General features: G+C 39.8%; 1 protein-coding gene across 2 annotated transcripts in view; it reads left to right on the top strand.

The window, feature by feature from the left end:
* Positions 1–18,357, top strand: part of PAMR1 (peptidase domain containing associated with muscle regeneration 1) — a 97,555-nt gene that overhangs the window by 18,990 nt on the left and 60,208 nt on the right. For both annotated transcript variants that reach the window (XM_054440811.2, XM_054440812.2), the window contains exons 2-3: positions 12,660–12,836; positions 18,165–18,293. In XM_054440811.2, the coding sequence (XP_054296786.1) occupies positions 12,660–12,836; positions 18,165–18,293 (306 nt within the window). The remainder of the gene's footprint in view (positions 1–12,659; positions 12,837–18,164; positions 18,294–18,357) is intronic.

The following is an 18,357-nucleotide window of genomic DNA, read 5'->3' on the forward strand; positions in this document are numbered from 1 at the left end:
AAGAGCAAAAATCTGTCAAAAAAAAAAAAAAAAAAAGTCAGGCTATTTGAAAATAGAGGAGAAAAAAGAAAGAAAAGGAACAAAGATGATTTGTACAATATAGAAAATTACCTCAAAAGAATAAATCTAAGAATTATTGGTATCCGAGAGAGAGTTGAACAAGAGCAAAGCATAGAAAGCTTATTTGAAAAAAAGAACAAAAAAACTTTCCACACTTAAGAAAGATATAAATATCCACATGCAGGAAGGTCAGAGAACACCAAACAGGTTTGACCCAAATAAGACTACCCTAAGGCACATGCTAATCAAACTCTTAAAAGTCAAGGACAAAGAGAGGACCCTAAAAGCAGTAAGAGAAAAGAAGCAAATAACATATAAAAGGAGCTCCAATTTGTCTGACAACAGACTTCTGAATGGAAACCACTCAGGTCATGGGGGAGGAGGACAACATGTTCAAAGTGCTGAAAAAAAAACAAACCCTGCCACCCAAGAATATGGCATCCAGCAAAACTACCCTTTGAATATGAAAAAGAGATAAAGTCTTTCTCAGATAAACAAAAGCTGAGAGAATTACCACCACCAGACCCATCTTACAAGAAATGCTAAGAGGAGTTAGTTAATCTGAAAGAAAAAAAAACACTAACATGCAAAAAAAATTTTTTTGAAGGTATAAAACCCACTGGTAAAATTAAATACACAGATAACCCCAGAATACTCTAATACTAAAATTGTGGTGGGTCATTCACTCATAACTCTAGTATGAAGCCTAAAAGACAAATCTGTCAAAAGCAATAATAGTACAGCAATTTGTTATGAAATAGGCACTGTAAAAATATGTAAATTGAGACAACAAAAAGTTAAAATGTGGGAGGGATGGAATTGTAGAATTTTTTAAAAGCTGTTTTCTTTCTTTGTTCCTGTTTTTTTAGTGATCTAAGGTAAGTTGTCATCTGTTTAAAATAATTTGTTATATCTATAAGATATTTTTGTAAACCTCATGGTAACTCAATGAAAAAAAAATCTGTAATAGATAAAGCAATGAATTCAAACATACTACCCGAGAATAACCCATAACCACAAAGGAAGACAGTAAAAAAGGAACAAAGGAAGAGATGAGTTACATGCCAAAGACAGAACAAGCCACAAAATGGCAATAGTAAGTACTTACTTACCAATAACAACTCTAAATTTACATGAGCTGAATTCTCCAAAATTAAAAGACATAGAATGACTGAATGGATAAGAAACAGGACTCAATTATATGCTGCCTACAAGAAACCCACCTCACTTATACAGATACAGACTGAATGTGAAGGGATGGAAAAAGAAATTCTATGCAAGTAGAAACCAAAAAAGAGCAAGAGTAGTTGTACTTCTATCTGATAAAATAGCATACATGTTAAATGGTGTGAAAAGAGACAAAGAACGTCACTATATAATATGAAGAAGTCAATTCAGCAAGAGGATATAACAATTATAAATATCTATGCACCCAACAATAGAGCACCCAAGAATATAAAGAAAACATTAATAGATCGAAAGGGAGAGATAGACTGCAATACAATAACAGTAGGGGACACTCCCTGTAATGGACAGATCATTCAGTCAAAAAATAAAGAAACATTGAAGTTAAACTACACAGTAGACTAAATGGACCCAACTGACATTTACCCAGTAGATTTCACCCAGTTGCTACAGAATACACATTATTTTCATCAGAATATGGAACAGTCTCCAGAATAGACCATAAAGCAACTCTCAACAAATTCAAAACAGTTGAAATTATATCAGTTATCTTTTCTGACCGTAGTGGAATAAAACTAGAAATAAATAACAAGAGGAACCTTGGAAAATATGCAAATACATGGAAATTAAACAATGTGCCTATGAATGACCAATGGGTCAATAAAGAAATTAAGAAAGAAATTTAAAAATTTCTTCAAACAAATGAAAATGGAAATACAACATGCCAAAATCTATGGGGTACAGCAAAAGTAATATTAAGAGGGAAGTTTGGAGCAATAAACACCCACACCAAAAAAGTGGTAGGACTTCAAATAACCTAACAATGCACCTCAGGGAACTAGAACAACAAAAAAAATCCCAAAGTAAGTAGAAGGAAAGAAATATAAAGATCAGAGCAGAAATAAATTAAATTGAGACTAAAAAAATTAAGAAGAGCAATGAAACAAAAATTTGGTGTTTTGAAAAGATAAAATCAACAAACCTTTAGCTAAAATTAAAAAAAGAGGAATCCCAATTAAATAAAATTAGAAATGAAAAAAGACGTAACCAAGACCACAGAAACACAGAGAATTATTACAGACTATTATGAACAACTATAATTCAACAAATTGGAAAACCTAGAAGAAATGGATAAATTCCTGGACACTTGCAACCTACCAAGATTGAACCAGGAAGAAATAGAAAACCCCAACAAACCAATAATGAGTAACGAGGTTGAAGCTGTAATAAAAAATCTCCCATCAAAGAAAAGACCAGGACCTGATGGCTTCACTGCTGAATTCTACCAAACATTTAAAGAAAAATTAATACCAATTATCCTTAAACTCTACCAAAAAAATTGAAGAGGGAATATTTCCAAACTCATTCTATGAGGCTAGCATTGCCCTATTATCAAAATCAGATGAGGATAGAACAACAGCAAAAAAGATAACTAGAGGCTAATATCACTGATGAGCACAGATGCAAATATCTTCAACAGAATGCTAGCAAACTGAATTCAACAACACATTAGAAGGATCATTCACCATGATCAAGTGGGATTCATCCCAAGGATGCAAGGATGATTCAAATAATATGCAAATAAACAGACATGATACATGCTTCAAAAAAACCAAGAACAAAAACCATGTGATCATTTCAATAGATGCTGAAAAAGCATTTGATAAAATTCAACATCCCCTCATGATAAAAACCCTGAAAATACTAGGCATAGAAAGAACATAGTCCAAAATAATAAAGGCCATATGTGACAAACCAACAGCCAATATCATATTTAATGGGGAAAAAAAAGGAAAGGTTTCCCTCTAAGATTGGGAACAAGGCAAGGATGCCCACTTTCACCACTTTTATTATTCATTATAATACTGGGAGTCTTGGCCAGAGCAATTAGACAAGAGAAAGAAATCAAGGACATCCAATTTGGAAAGGAAGAAGTCAAATTAGCCTTGCTTGCAGACCAAATAATCTTATATTTAAAAAAAACCTGAAGACTCTACCAAAAAACTGTTAGAACTGATAAATGAATTCAGTAAAGTCATAAAATACAAATCAACCTATAAGAATCAGTAGCATTTATATACACCAACATAATCTGAAAAACAAATCAAGAAAGTAACCCACTTACAATAGCTACAAAGAATATAAAATACCTAGGAGTCAATTTAACCAGAGCAGTGAAAGAGCTATACAAGGAAAACTATGAAACACTGATGAAAGAAATTAAAGAGGTCACAAAAAGTGGAAAGATATTGCATGCTTATGGATTGGGAGAATTAATACCATTAAAATGACAATACTACTCAAAGCAATTTATAGATTCAGTGCAACTCTAAATCAAAATACCAATTACATTCTTCACAGAAATAGAAAAAACAATCCTAGAATTGATATGGAATCACAAACGATTCTGAATAGTCAAAGCAATCCTGAGCAAGAAAAAAAAAAAAAGCTGGAGACATCACACTATGACTTCAAAGTACACTACAAAGCTGTAGTAACCAAACCAGCATGGTGCTTACGTAATAGTAGACACATAGACCAGTGAAACAGAATAGAGAACCCAGATACAAACCCACATTTCTTATAGCCACCTCATTTTTGACAAAGGTACCAAGAACATACAATGGGGGAAAGAACAGTCTCTTCAATAAATAGTGCCAGGAAAACAGGATATCTATATGCAGAAGTATGAAACTTGACCCTTATTTCTTATATACAAAATCAAATCAAAATGAATTAAAAACTAAATCCAACATGAAACTATGAAGCTACTAAAAGAAAACATTGTGGAAATGCTCCAGGACATTGATCTGGGCAAAGATTTTTCGGGTAAAACGTCAAAAGCACAGCAATGAAAGCAAAAATTGACAACTGGGATTATTAATACATGAAGCTAAAAGGCTTCTGCACAGCAAAGACAACCACAGAATGAGAGAAAATATTTGCAAGCTATCCATCTGACAAGGGATTAATAAGCAGAAGATACAATGTGCTAAAACAACTCAGTATCAAAAAAAATCTGATTTAAAAATGGGCAAAACCATCAATGAGAGACTGGACAAAGAAAATGTGGTACATATACACCATGGAATACTATGCAGCCATAACAAGGAAGGAGATCATGTCCCTTGCAGGGACACGGATGAAGCCGGAAGCCATTATCCTCAGCAAACTAACACAGGGACAGCAAACCAAACACTGCATGTTCTCACTTATAAGTGGGAGCTGAAAAATGAGAACACATGGACACAGGGAGGGGAATAACCCACACTGGGGCCTGTCAGAGGAAGGTGGGTTGGGGGAGAGCATTAGGAAAAAGAGCTAATGCATGCCAGGCTTAATACCTGGGTGATGGGTTGATAGGTACAGCAAACCATCATGGCACATGTTTACCTATGTAACAAACCGGCACATCTTGCTCATGTACCCCAGAACTTAAAAATAAATTAATTAATTAATTAAATTTAAAAATGGGCAAAAGATCTGAGTAGACATTTCTCAAAAGTAGACATACAAATGGCCAGCAGGTATATGAAAAAAATGCAGAGAAATGCAAATGAAAACCACCACGAGATATCATCTCAACCCAGTTAAAATGGCTTTTATCAAAAAGACAGGCAGTAACGTGCTGGTGAAGACATAAAGAGGGACCCTGGTACAGTGTTGGTGGGAATGTATATTAGTGCAGCCATTATGGAAAACTGTATGGAGGTTTCTCAGCAAACTAAAAATAGAACTACCATGTGATCCAGCAATTCCGCTACTGGGAATATATCCAAAAGGAAATATATCAAACAGACATCTCCACTCTTATGTTTATTGCAGCACTATTTGTTATAGACAAGATATGGAATCAGCCTAAGTACCCATCGGTGGATGATTGGTGAAAGAAAATGTGGTACCTATATATAAGGGAATATTATTTATTTATACAAAAGAATGAAATCCTGTTATTTGCAGCTACATGGATAGAACTGGAGGTTATCATGTTAGGTGAAATAAGCAAGCACAGAACCACAAATATTGTGTGTTCTTACTCATATGTGGGACCAGTGATCCTGACCCTGTGTAGGCCTAGGCTAATATGTATGTTTGTGTCTTAGTTTTCAAGAAATAAGCTTAAAAAGTAAAAAAAAAAAAAAAAAAAAAAAAAAAAAAAAAAAAATTAAAAACAGGAAAAAAGCATACAGAATAAAAACAAAATATTTTTGTACAACTGTACATGTATTTGTGTTTTGAGCTGTTGTAAAAGACACAAAAAGTGAACACTAAAAAGTTTATTGGCTGGGTGCAGTGGCTCACACCCGTAATCTCAACATTTTGGGAGGCCAAAGCAGGTGAATTACTTGAGCCCGGGAGTTCAAAACCAGCCTGGGCCATGTGATGAAACCCTGTCTCTACAAAAATAATACAAAAATTAGCTGGGCCTGGTGGCACATGCCCGCAGTTCCAGCTACTTGGGAGGCTGAGGTGGGAGGATCGCTTGAGTTTGGGAAACGGAGGTTACAGTGAGCCGAGATTGTGCCACTGCACTCCAGCCTGGGTGACAGAGCGAGACTCTGTCTCAAAAAAAAAAGAAAAAAAAAGGTTATAAAATTAAAAAGTTACAGAAATCTAAGGTTAATTTATGACTGAAGCTAATATTTTTGATAAATTGAGTGTAGGCTAAGTGTATGGTGTTTATAAAGTCTACAGTAGTGTACAGTGATGTCCTAGGCCTTCATATTCACTCACCACTCACTCACTGACTCACCCAGAGGAATTTCCAGTCCTGCAAGCTCTGTTCATGGTAAGTGCCTTATATAGCTGTTCCATTTTTTAAATCTTTTATATCATATTTTTTCTGTTTAGATATGTTTAGATACACCAGTACTTACTGTTGTATTACAATTGCCTATAGTATTCAGTACGGTAACAGGCTATACAGGTTTGTAGCCTGTGTGTAGGTGTGTAGTAGGCTATGCCACTTAGATTTGTGTAAATACAGTCTGATGTTCACACAACGATGAAATTGCTTAATGACACATTTCACAGAACGTATCCCTGTCATTAAGCGATGCATAGCTGTAGATGGATTTCTTTCTGTAATTTTATTTAAACCTCCCTAACCCTACGAGGTCGGTAGATTTGGTGCTAATGCCCCTTCATGACCCCTCATTCATTCTTATAGATTCTAAGTTTTCCCTGTTGTGGTTTATGATTACGTATTTGTGGGGTCGTTTGACCAATGTCTTCTCTATTGAACTGTGAGCACCATCGGGCTAGTGATGATGTCTATTTTTTTTCTATTGTATTCCAGCGCCCCATCTCTTGCCTAGGACGTAGTCAACACCCAATAAATACTTGTAAAACAAAAGAATGAGTTTATCAATTCACCCTTGCTCTTAGCACTGTGCTCAGTGGGGAAAATGAGGAACAGAGTGATTCAAAGACTTGTTGTGGGCTAACCTTTCTTTCAAGAAGTCCCAGTATGTTAGTCTCCTACTGATACTGTAACAAATTACCACAACTTTAGGGCCTTAAAACAGCACACATATATTACCTTCCAGTCGTGAAGGTCATAAGTCTAAAATGAATCTTACAAGACTAAAATCAAAGGGTTGGCAGGGCTGCATTCCTTCTGGATGCTCCACAGGAGAATCTGTTTATTTGCCTTTTCAGACTTCTAGAGGCTGCCTGCCTCCTTGGGTTGTGGTCCTACAGTCCATCTTCAAAGTACATCACTCCAACCTCCATTTCTGTTGGCACACCTCCTTTCTGACTCTGAACATTCTGCCTCCCTCTTACGGGGTTCCTTGTGATTACATTGGTTCCACCTGGATATTACAGCATATGCCTCTCATCTCAAAATTCTTAAATTAGTCACATCGGTAAAATCCCGTCTGCCAGGATTCCCTAGGGTCATTCCCCTAGACTGAGATGGATCTTACCTATAAAGTAAATAATAATGAAGTAAAGAGGGCAGAGGTGGGCTTGCTCATTGGAGTAAAGAGAAATGGATCTGATCTATAAAGTAAATAGTAATGGAGTAAAGAGGGCTGAGGTGGGCTTGCTCATTGGAGTAAAGAGAAATGCCAATGAAGCTATTTTAGGGAATTAATTCCTGGGTAAAATGGAGGCTCCTGGTATGTGACAGGCAGGAGGTGAACGAATCTGCTGCTTAGGGGGAAACGGAGTGGAACAAACCTCAAATGGCCTTCCGTGTTGATGTACAGAATCTTATAAAAGTTGCAAATTATTTATTCTGTTGGTGTCCTCCCTTGAGTTATTAGTATTTACAAAATTCTTAGAAAACCTAGAAGGATGTGGTGCTTGCCGCAGGGTGAATAGAGGGAGGGGGTGAGGCATGAGCCACACCCCATGGGCATATTCGCTGTTCAGAGAGTGGAACAAACATACATATGTACAGGGTGGGGGCTGGAGTCCAGAAATATGGACCCAAGGCAGGCCACCTGGACCCCCATGTCTAGATACCTTGCTGTGGGAGGAAAGGCACCCAGCTCTGGTATCAAGAAGTTAGAGGCAAAGCTGGCTCTCCTGGCTCATGGCTCCAAGCTGAACCCACTGGATGGAAATATTTGGCTAGTGAAGGAAGGGTAGCTCTTAAGTTCAGGCCGAATTCATTCAACAGATATTTATTCAGCACCTCTGTGTGCCAGCCAGCCCTGCCCTGGCAGTGGTGAACAAGTTTGATGTGGCTCCTGTTAGCTTACAGGCATGTAAGGGAGGCAGACAGTCAGCAGGTAAATGAGAACAGAAAAGGATTCTAAACTGTGGTAAGGACCAGGAAAGGAAACACATAGGATAGTGAGACAGAAATAACCACGGATGGGATGGAAGGGGTGTGCATTTCAGAGGGAAAGGCCAGGGAGGACCTCTCTGAACAGGCGTCATTTATGGGAAGGCCTGAGACGGAGGCCTTGGGAGAAGCAAATGTGGAGTCCCAAGGTGGGCCAGAGCTTGGTGGTTTTGAGAAACGGAGAGAAGGTGGGAAACAGTGGCCAGAAAAAGGTGGACGGAGTCGGGTGAGCATAGGCCTCAAAGGCCTTGTGGGCCGTGGCAGAGGATTTGAGGGTTACTGCAAAAGCAGTGGGAAGCAAGGTGACCATTTTAAGCAAGAAATTGATCTGACATACAAAAAAACAATATCCTTGAGAAATATGGGCATTCTCTATTGTTTTTCTTTTTTTCTTTGTAAGCTATTAGTTTCTGAATGTTTAGTACCTACTGGGTGCTGTGCTAAGCTGTTTATATGCATTATTTTGTTTAGTATTTTCAACAGGCCTAAATTGGAGAAAATGTACTCATTTTACTGGGTACTAAACTGAGGCTGAGAGAGTAACGTAGCTTTGCCAAGGCAAGTAGCAGAGGGAGATTCCAAACCCAGGTCTGTTGACTCCCATGTTTGAGCCTCTAACCAATTTGTTCTCTCTTACTCTCCCTCCCCGACTTTTCGCAATTAAAAAATTGTGGTAATATATATAGATAACATAAAACGTGCCCTTTTCTGGTATCACAACTACCAAAATTTGAATAATTTGAATAACGGGCTATACCACATGGATTTAAAAAACTGCAGCATATTATTAATAACACACATTCCACTAGGAAAACTTGGCACAGGTAGGAGCATGTGATGTAAAAAAGAACTTGCGCAGGATTGATAATCTTTGCTTCTTTCCAGCAAGCTTGGTTTTTGTCCTGTGCATATGTGTTTATTTCCATCCTGTGGCCTTTGGGTATGCTATTCTTTCTAACTGGATGGCTTCCCTTCATTCTCTCAGCCTTTGAAAATATGATTTTTTTCTATGTTAAAAAGAAGCTATATATATAAAAGAGAAAGCTGTATTGAGTTATAATTTTTAGATATTTTACTTGCAATGAGAAAGAAGTTGAATGTTATAACGTAGTACAGTAATAAATATCAGTAGAGTGACATGTTATAGTTGATCAATCACCATTTATTGAAAATTCAGAGTGGTCAACATGGTCTTAGGGTTTATGGACACACAAAAACATTTTACCTATAGGAAGATATAAATGTACAATGAAGGGAGAGCTAAGGGGTAATTAAAGCAGAGTGCAGATAATCAGAGGAGGAGTGGAAGGATAGAGAAGGCTAAGAAAATGTGCCATTTTACCCATTTTAAGTGTATAATTCTGTGGCATTAATTAGATTCCTGTGATTGTGCAACCATTACCTCTATCTAGTTCACCACCCCAAACAGAAACTCTGTAACCATTAAGCAACAACTCTCCATTCAGCTTTCCCCCAGCTCCTGGTAACGTTTAATCTACCTTCTGTCTCTACGAATTTGCCTATTGTAGATATTGCATTTAAATAGAATCAGACAATATTTGTCCTTTTGTGTTTGGCTTCTTTTGCTTGGCATGATTTCAAGGTTCATCTACATTGTAGCACATAGCAGCTCCTCATTTCTTTTCATGGCTGAATAATATTCCACTGTATGCATATATCTCATTTTTAATTTTTTATATTATTTATTATTATTACTATTATTTTGAGACAAGAGTCTTGGTCTGTTGCCCAGGCTGGTGTCCAATGACACCATCTTGGCTCACTGCAACCTCTGCCCCTGGGTTCAAGCGATTCTTGTGCCTCAGCCTCCTAAGTAGCTGGGATTACAGGTGTGCACCATTGCTCCCGCCTAATTTTTTGTATTTTTAGTCGAGATGAGGTTTCACCATGTTGGCTAGGCTGGTCTCGAACTCCTGGCCTCAAGTGATCTGCCTGCCTTAGTCTCTTAAAGTGTTGGGATTACAGGTGTGAGCCACTGTGTTCAGCCCATATACCTCATTTTGTTTATCCATTCATCTCTTGATGGAAAATTGGGTTGTTTCCACCTTTTGGCTATTGTGAATGAACATTGGCATACAAGTATCTCTGAGTCTCTGTTTTCAATTTTTTAGATCTATACCTAGAAGTGTAATTGCTGGGCAATTCTGTTTAGCTTTTAGAGGAAGTGCCAAACTGTTTTCCATAGGGGCTGCGCCATTTCACATTTCTATCAGCAATATACAAGGTTTCCAATTTCTCTACTTCTTTGCCAACACTTGTTTTCCATTTTTCCCTTCGTTTGGATCATAGCCACCCTAGTAAGTGGTAGCTCATTGTGATTTTGATTTGCATTTCCCAAATGACTTGTGATGTTAAACATCTTTTCGTGTGCTTGTTGGCTGTTTATGTAGCTTCTTTGGAGAAATGTCTATTCAAGTCATTTGCTCATTTAAAAAACTATGTTGTCTTTTTTATGGTTGAGTTGTACGAGTTTTAGAAATATGTCCTGGATATCAAGCCTTTATCAGAAATATTTTCTGATATTTTCTCCCATTTTGTGGGTGGTCTTTTCACTTATTTGATAATGTCCTTTGCTGCACAAACAGTTTTAATTTTGATAAAGTCTAATTCATTTTTATTTTGTTGCTCCTGCTTTTGGTGTCATATCTAAGAATCCATAGCCAAATCCAAGATCATGGATGGAGATTTACTCCTATGTTTCCTTCTGCTGTTCCTCGCTTTTAACCATTAAATTCTCATCCAGATTTTAGAAGTCATTCACTTTGTCAGTAAAATATCAGAGACATGGGAAGCGCAGCTAAGTAAGTCGTGGTGGTCACCCTGAAGGGGCTCAGACAGTAGTGGTGGAAAGAAATCTCAGTGGTGATTATGCTATGATGATGTAGCCATTCATTCCCAAACACCAATGTAAGGATCTTTTCTGGTCTACTAATTTGTGGAAAAATGATTTAAAAAGTCAAATTTTCATAAAACTAAATTTATTCCATTTAAATAACTGTCCCTCATTGTGCAACTGGCTGCCTCCTATGATATCAGCATGTTCTTATGACCTGAGGCTAAGATAGATGATGATAGTTTCTTTAAATGGCTCTACTTGGAAAATTGTGAGTGATCAACTCTGTGTCACACTTCCTAATTTGGGGAGGAAACTATGAAATTCAAGGGTTTAGAAGCCACTGCAGGTGCTAGAGTTCATTTATGCGGGCCTACGAAGCATGCTGGTGATCCCTGCCTGGAGTTTCTTGGGAAGGTTTTGTGGGGATCTTGTCCAGATTCACTTCCTCAAATATCCAGTTCGTTTCAGCTGTAATTGTCATCTTTGTGCAAAATTTTTAGAAATAGAGAGTGGGGAAAAAGAAGAGGAAATCAAAACTAGAAGGTCTGTTTCTTAGCCTGACTTCTTCTGGGCAGCCTCTGACTGATTCCTCTCATAGGTTTTGCCAGATGGTTTGTCTCTTTACTGAAGGTATATATAAAAAAAGAAAATGAGAAGGAAAAAACCCTGCCCAGAAAGGGATTTTTTTTTTTTCTTATGAGAAAGAACACTCAGTTGCACTTGGCGCCTGAATGAAGTTGGGCTAATGAGTTCACCATTGTAAAACAGTGAAATTCTCCCAAACATACTAATTAAGGTACTTTTTGTCTTTTCTGTTGATTTTCACTTTGAAGGTACTATGAAAATGGCACGTTGAAAAACTGAGGGGCCAAGTTTGGAAGAAATGACATAGTCTCTACTTGGCAATCGGCCTTGCACTTGAATGACCTGGTGTGGAGACTAGTCTCCAAATTTTCTGATGGCCCACATGCCTGGGCTGCAGTGTGTTGTCATGCAGTTTGATGGCTACCTATGGATCTGTGCAGTGCACAACCTATGTAGTCGTAAACAGTGGCCTGATGTATTCTAACAAAAATATAAATTAGCATAGACACCTAAGAGATGTGTGCTGGTTTATAAATTATATACAGGTTCTATTGTCTATCCACCTGATTATATATTGATGAAACTTGATTTCTTTTTTATAAGATAAAAATAAAAATGAATAGCAGTTATAACAAAGTTCATCTACACTCCCATGGGTGGTTTCAAATATTCCTTGGGGTAGGTCTCCCTATTTTGGAGACATTGGCCTGGGAAGAATTCACATGGGTCTTCTTTCTCATTTGGGCAGGGCAATGCATTTATAGGTCAAGGTTGCCTCTTAGCAGTAGGGTACTTAAGAGTCTTACCACTCCCTGGGCCGGGTGCAGTGGCTCATGCCTGGAATCCCAGCACTTTGGGAGGCCGAGGCGGGTGGATCACGAGGTCAGGAGATCGAGACCATCCTGGCTAACATGGTGAAACCCCGTCTACTAAAAATACAAAAAATTAGCCCGGCATAGTGGTGGGCGCCTGTAGTCCCAGCTACTCGGGAGGCTGAGGCAGGAGAATGGTGTGAACCCGGGAGGCGGAGCTTGCAGTGAGCCAAGATCGCACCACTGCACTCCAGCCTGGGCGACAGAGCAAGACTCCATTTCAAAAACAAACAAACAAACAAACAAGAGTCTTACCACTCCCTGCCAGGACCTAGCCTCACCTGCTGGTTTTCCATTTCAGAGTACACAGTCATTAATGAAGCCTGCCCTGGAGCAGAGTGGAATATCATGTGTCGGGAGTGCTGTGAATATGATCAGATTGAGTGTGTCTGCCCTGGAAAGAAAGAAGTCGTGGGTTATACCATCCCTTGCTGCAGGAATGAGGAGAATGAGTGTGACTCCTGCCTGATCCACCCAGGTGAGTGTGGAATGGGAGACTTCAGGTTGCCTTCATGTTGTTGGAGGTAATGAACAGGAACAGGCTGAATGCCTGAATTCTAGCAGGCAGCCATCAGGAGGCTGTGGTGCCATGATTATGAAAAGTGACACAATTCAGCCCATTCTAACTAAAGGCACAGGAATAAAAGGAGTCAGTACTCTTTTCAGTGTTAAACTTGTAAAACTTTGAATTCATTCACTCATTCATTTAACAAGCTGACTGAGCAGCTTTATGTACCATGTCAGGTACTGGGAATACAATGATAAAACAAAAGACACACTTCCGGCATTCCCAGAGCTTATAGCCTGGGGGGATATGGAGAACAGGCAGCTACCATACAGTGTAGTAAGTGCTATGATAGAGAAGCATGGGGTACTATGGCAATGTGGATGGGAATGGGGGCAGGTGGGAGGAAAGTCAGTGAAGACTTACTAGAGAAGGTGGTGAGCATGCTGATGGGAGAAGCAGACCAAACAAGGTGAGGGGGATGGGGAGGAGAAGTCAGGCCACAGAGGATAACATGTGCCAAGGTCCTGTGGCAAGAGGAAGCATGGGTTTTGGGAGGTGCAAGTAGCACAGTCCAGCAGGAGAAATGTGTATGTGATGAGAGACCTGGATAGATGGAGAGAGGGAGGGAGAAGGAGAGGGAGAGGGAGAGGGAATTAATGAATGAGAAAAGATTAAGAGAGAGCAATCTGAAGGGAGGAACAAGAGCCAGATCCTGAAGTGCTTTGCAAACTGTGCTTCAAAGTTTAGGCTATATACTGAAGATATTTTGATAACATTGGAAATCTTTTAGTAAAGAAGGGAAAGCAGATTTTTCTCTTTAGCTGTAGTATGGGGAAAGGATTGGAGGACACGCATGACCAGAGGCAGGAGAGAAATAATGGGGACCTTAATAAAGGTAGAAGCTCTATGGATGGCGAGAGGTAGAGGGATTTGGGATCTGAGAGTGGAATTGACCACACGTTGGAATCTGTTGGGTGGGATAGGAGAGGGAAGGGAAGAACAGAGTCAAGTCTGATAATCTGGCTTCTGAGCTGGACATTTCGGAAATGGTCCTGGTGATATGAATGTGTCTTTGGGTGAAATGAGACCTTCTAGCAATTACTTCTTTGTGGTGATTATTGACCTTCCGATATCTCCCACTTGATATGTGCAGTCAAAATGCTACATTTTAAAATCAATTGATATAGTTTCTTTCTGTGTTGTGTGATGTCACCTATTTGATATACAAATAGGTTTGTTGTTTTTATGTGTTTTCTATATTTGAAAACACAAGCAAATGTGTATATACATACATATTTTTCCCCTTCTTACACAAAAGATAGCATATCATAAGCATTGCTAACCATCTTGCTTTTTTCTCTTATTATTTTTTGAGACAGGGTCTCACTCTGTTGCCCAGGCTGGAGTGCAGTGGCTCAATCATGGCTCACTGCAGCCTCTGCCTCCCAGGCTCAGATAATCCTCCCACCTCAGCCTCCTGAGTAGCTGGGACTACAGGCACGTGCCACCATGCCTGAGTAATTTTTGTATTTTTTGTAGAGATGGAGTTTCCCCATGTTGCCCAGACTTGTCTTGAACTCCTGTGCTCAAGCGATCTGCCTGCCTCAGCCTCCCTAAGTGCTGGGATTACAGGCATGAACCCTGGTGACTAGCCTTGCTTTTATCTCTTAACAATATATGCTGGAGGTCACTCTCCGTCAGTATGAAACCATGTTCTTCATTTGTTTGTATGGTTGCGTGTAACTGCATTGTGTGGATTACCATAGTTTATGAATGTATTCCATCCTTTTGATGTTAACAGTACTACAGTGACTACCCTTAGGCATACATCACTTAGTATTTTTGCAGTATATCTTCGAGGTAGATTCCTAGGAGAGGGATCGCTGGGTCAAAGAGGGGTGCATATGTCACTTCCCAGCCTTGCTTTGTGATGTTTTCTCCATGCATTTGGCATTTTTTTCCCACAGTGTGTGAGAGTACTGTTTTCCCTAAGCCTTGCAACAGAATGTGTCATTTTGGATGTTTGCCATTCTCATAGGTGGGATCTCAGATGGCTTCAGTTTACATTTCTATCATTATGACAGACAATGATCTCTCTGCTGGTGACAGTGGAGCAGGAGGATCAGGGTCCAGGGTCACCAATGGCAGGCATGTCAATGGTGACTTCTAGTAGCATCTGATAGCACCCCAGGGTCCTCACTGGGCCCATGTGTCTTCCTGTAGTTCTAGGCTGTTTAGCTTTGCATTTGGTCCCCTGGCCCTTCTAGCAACTTCGTGAACTCTCTAGTGTCTTTTTTTCCTTTTTAATTGATACACAATATTTGTACACGTTTATGGGGTACATGTGATATCTTGTTACTTGCATGGAATGTGTAATGATCAAGTCAGAGTATTTAGGGTATCCATCACCCTAGGTATTTATTATTTCTATATATAGTGTCTTTTTAGCATAGCCTTGTTCACCTTAATCACCAGGCTAGTGTCTGTGGCTTACATCTAAGCACTGTGATGTGACTATGCTAAGAAAGAGAGTTCTCCAGAGCTGTTGATATGGTTTGGCTCTGTGTCCGCCCCCCACCCCCCCAACCTCATCTTGAATTGTAATACTCCCCACAGGTTGTGGAAGGGATCTGGTGGGAGGTAATTGAATCATGGGAGCAGGTCTTTCACATGCTATTCTTGTGATAGTGAATAAGTTTCATGAGATCTGATGGTTTTATAAATGGGAGTTCCCCTGCACACACTCTCTTGCTTGCCACCATTTAAGACATGATTTTGCTCCTCATTTGCCTTCCACCATGATTGTGAGGCCTCCCCAGCCATGTGGAACTGTGAGTCAATTAAACCTCTTTCCTTTATAAATTAACCAGTCACAGGTATGTCTTTATTAGCAGTGTGAGAACAGACTAAGACAGCTGCAGGGGGCAGACTCAGTCCATTTGCCTCCTCAGCAGTGATGAGATAGGGAGTTAAAGAGGGGGAATTGGCATGTGAGTGAAGATAGTCTTTGGAAGGCACAGTGACCCTACAGAGACCCAGTTATGGGTCACATGACTACTGGAATTTGACAAATCATACAGTCATATCTCAATATCCATGAGGAACTGTTTCCACAACCCCTGCAGATACCAAAATCCACAAATGCTCAAGTCCCTCAGTTGGCCCTATGGAACTCCAGGACTCTGCATCCTGTGAATACTGTATATTTTAGCCATGGTTGGTTGAATCCATGCATGTCAGACCTGTGAATACGGAGGGCCAACTGTATTAGCAACTCATCTTCTCTGATAGAAGGGGACACTGGAAGAAGGGAAGCAAAATCAGGATGGTGTGGAAAGAGAGGGCTATGAGTCTCTCTCCTATAGTAATCATGTATATATACTACAGCCCAAGGAAAACCTAATTTCAGCTGAAAGCAAAGAAGTATACTATCAGCTCAAAGAAACACTGTTTATCTCAAGAAATTCAGAAGCTTGGATTAGCCATTCCTTCCTTCCTTTATTCATTCACTCGAATAATATTTATTGAACACTTACCCTGTGCAAGCCACTGTATGGTGCTGTGGATACAGTTAGACAAGACGCAGTCCTTGACTTAAGTCTATTATAGGAAAACAGATAATAGGCTGTTAAAATTGAGCATGTTATACGCAGTGGCAGGGATAAGAGTTCGTATTTTGTATTATAGATAATTACTATGTGCAGGCACTTTACTTGTGTTAATTTAATTAAAAATTGAAACAGTCTGAAGAGGAGATACGATGTTTAATCCCAGGGTTAGGCCATTTTCACATTGCTATAAAGAAATACCTGAGACTGGATAATTTATAAGAAAAGAGGTTTAATTGGCTTACGGTTCTGCAGGCTGTACAGATAGGATGGTGGCGTCTGTTTCTGGGGAGGCCTCAGGCAGCTTTTACTCATCGGGGAAGGTAAAGCATGAATGAAAGTAGGAGGACAAGAGAAGGGGGAGGTGCCACACAGTTTTAAACAAGATCTCAAGAGCACTCACTCACTATCGCAAGGACAGTACCAAGGGGATGGTACTAAACCATTCATGAGAAATCCACTCCCATGGGCCGGGTGTGGTGGCTCACGCCTGTAATCCCAGCACTTTGGGAGGCTGATGTGGGTGGATCATGAGGTCAAGAGATCGAGACCATCCTGGCCAACATGATGAAACCCTGTCTTTACTAAAAATACAGAAATTAGCTGGGCGTGGTGGCACACACCTGTAGTTCCAGCTACTCAGTAGGCTGAGGCAGGAGAATCACTTGAACCTGGGAGGCAGAGGTTGCGCCACTGCACTCCAGCCTGGGTGACAGAGTGAGACTCCGTCTGAAAAAAAAAAAAAACAAAAACACTCCCATGATCCAATCACCTCCCACCAACCCCCACCTCCAACATTGGGGATTACATTTCAACATGAGCTTTGGGTGGGGACACAGATCCAAATCATATCACCCAGTTTGACAAATGAGGACACTGAGTTACAGAAAGCTTAAACAATTTGCCCAAGGACACACAGCTGCACAATGGCAGAGCCAGAACTTAGTTCTCTGTTTGGTTAAGTGGGATTGAATCATTTGTACTTTTTCTCACGACTCCCCTCTCCCTCAAGAGGCCATGTTTTTAAACTGGTCCTTGTTGGAGAATCACACAAACCCCTCTGGTGTGGCCTGCTGGTGGGTGGGAGCCCGACACATTCCAGGGTGAGCCTATTGTTAGATAGAAGAGTTGTTTCCAATGGCCTACTTTTCATTACGGAAGTATATGACAGGAAGATATTTACTGTTTATTATGAAATTCAAAAGTAAGTTACAAAAACAATGTACCATAAGTAATATAAGTCTAATTTAAAACATGTATGTGTATATAGGCAGAGAAAGACTGTTAGCAATACCTTGGGTGATGGGGTTTTAGATATTTTTTATTTGATTCTTTTTGCTGGTCTAAATTTTCTAAAAATTCCACAATAAACATGTAACACATTTATACAAAAGACTCTATATTGATAGATTCTTCCTTTTCCTGCAGGCAGTTTCATGTTACTTTAAAACACCAGCCACTACCTGGGATACTCGTTGAGACCACCCTTCTAAACTCCCGAGTCTGAATTCTGGTGCCTCTAGCAGTTTCCTTGAGATGGGAGGTTCTTCCTCTTGGCTCTGACACCTTTCTAGGCCCGGATGATCTTAGTTGAGACAGGGCCCTGAGAAGGTGCAGTTGCACTCCCATGCAGCTGATCAGAACCCGCAAGTGCTTTGGCCTAACACTCCTCTTCTTGGGAATGTTTCAGGTTGTACCATCTTTGAAAACTGCAAGAGCTGCCGAAATGGCTCATGGGGTGGTACCTTGGATGACTTCTATGTGAAGGGGTTCTACTGTGCAGAGTGCCGAGCAGGCTGGTACGGAGGAGACTGCATGCGTAAGTAGACCTTGACCTAGCTCCATCTCTAGTGCACACTATCTTAAAGTCTCAGCTTACAATG

The sequence above is a fragment of the Pongo pygmaeus genome, chromosome 9 (genome assembly GCF_028885625.2).
Source record: "Pongo pygmaeus isolate AG05252 chromosome 9, NHGRI_mPonPyg2-v2.0_pri, whole genome shotgun sequence".
NCBI lineage: Eukaryota > Metazoa > Chordata > Mammalia > Primates > Hominidae > Pongo > Pongo pygmaeus.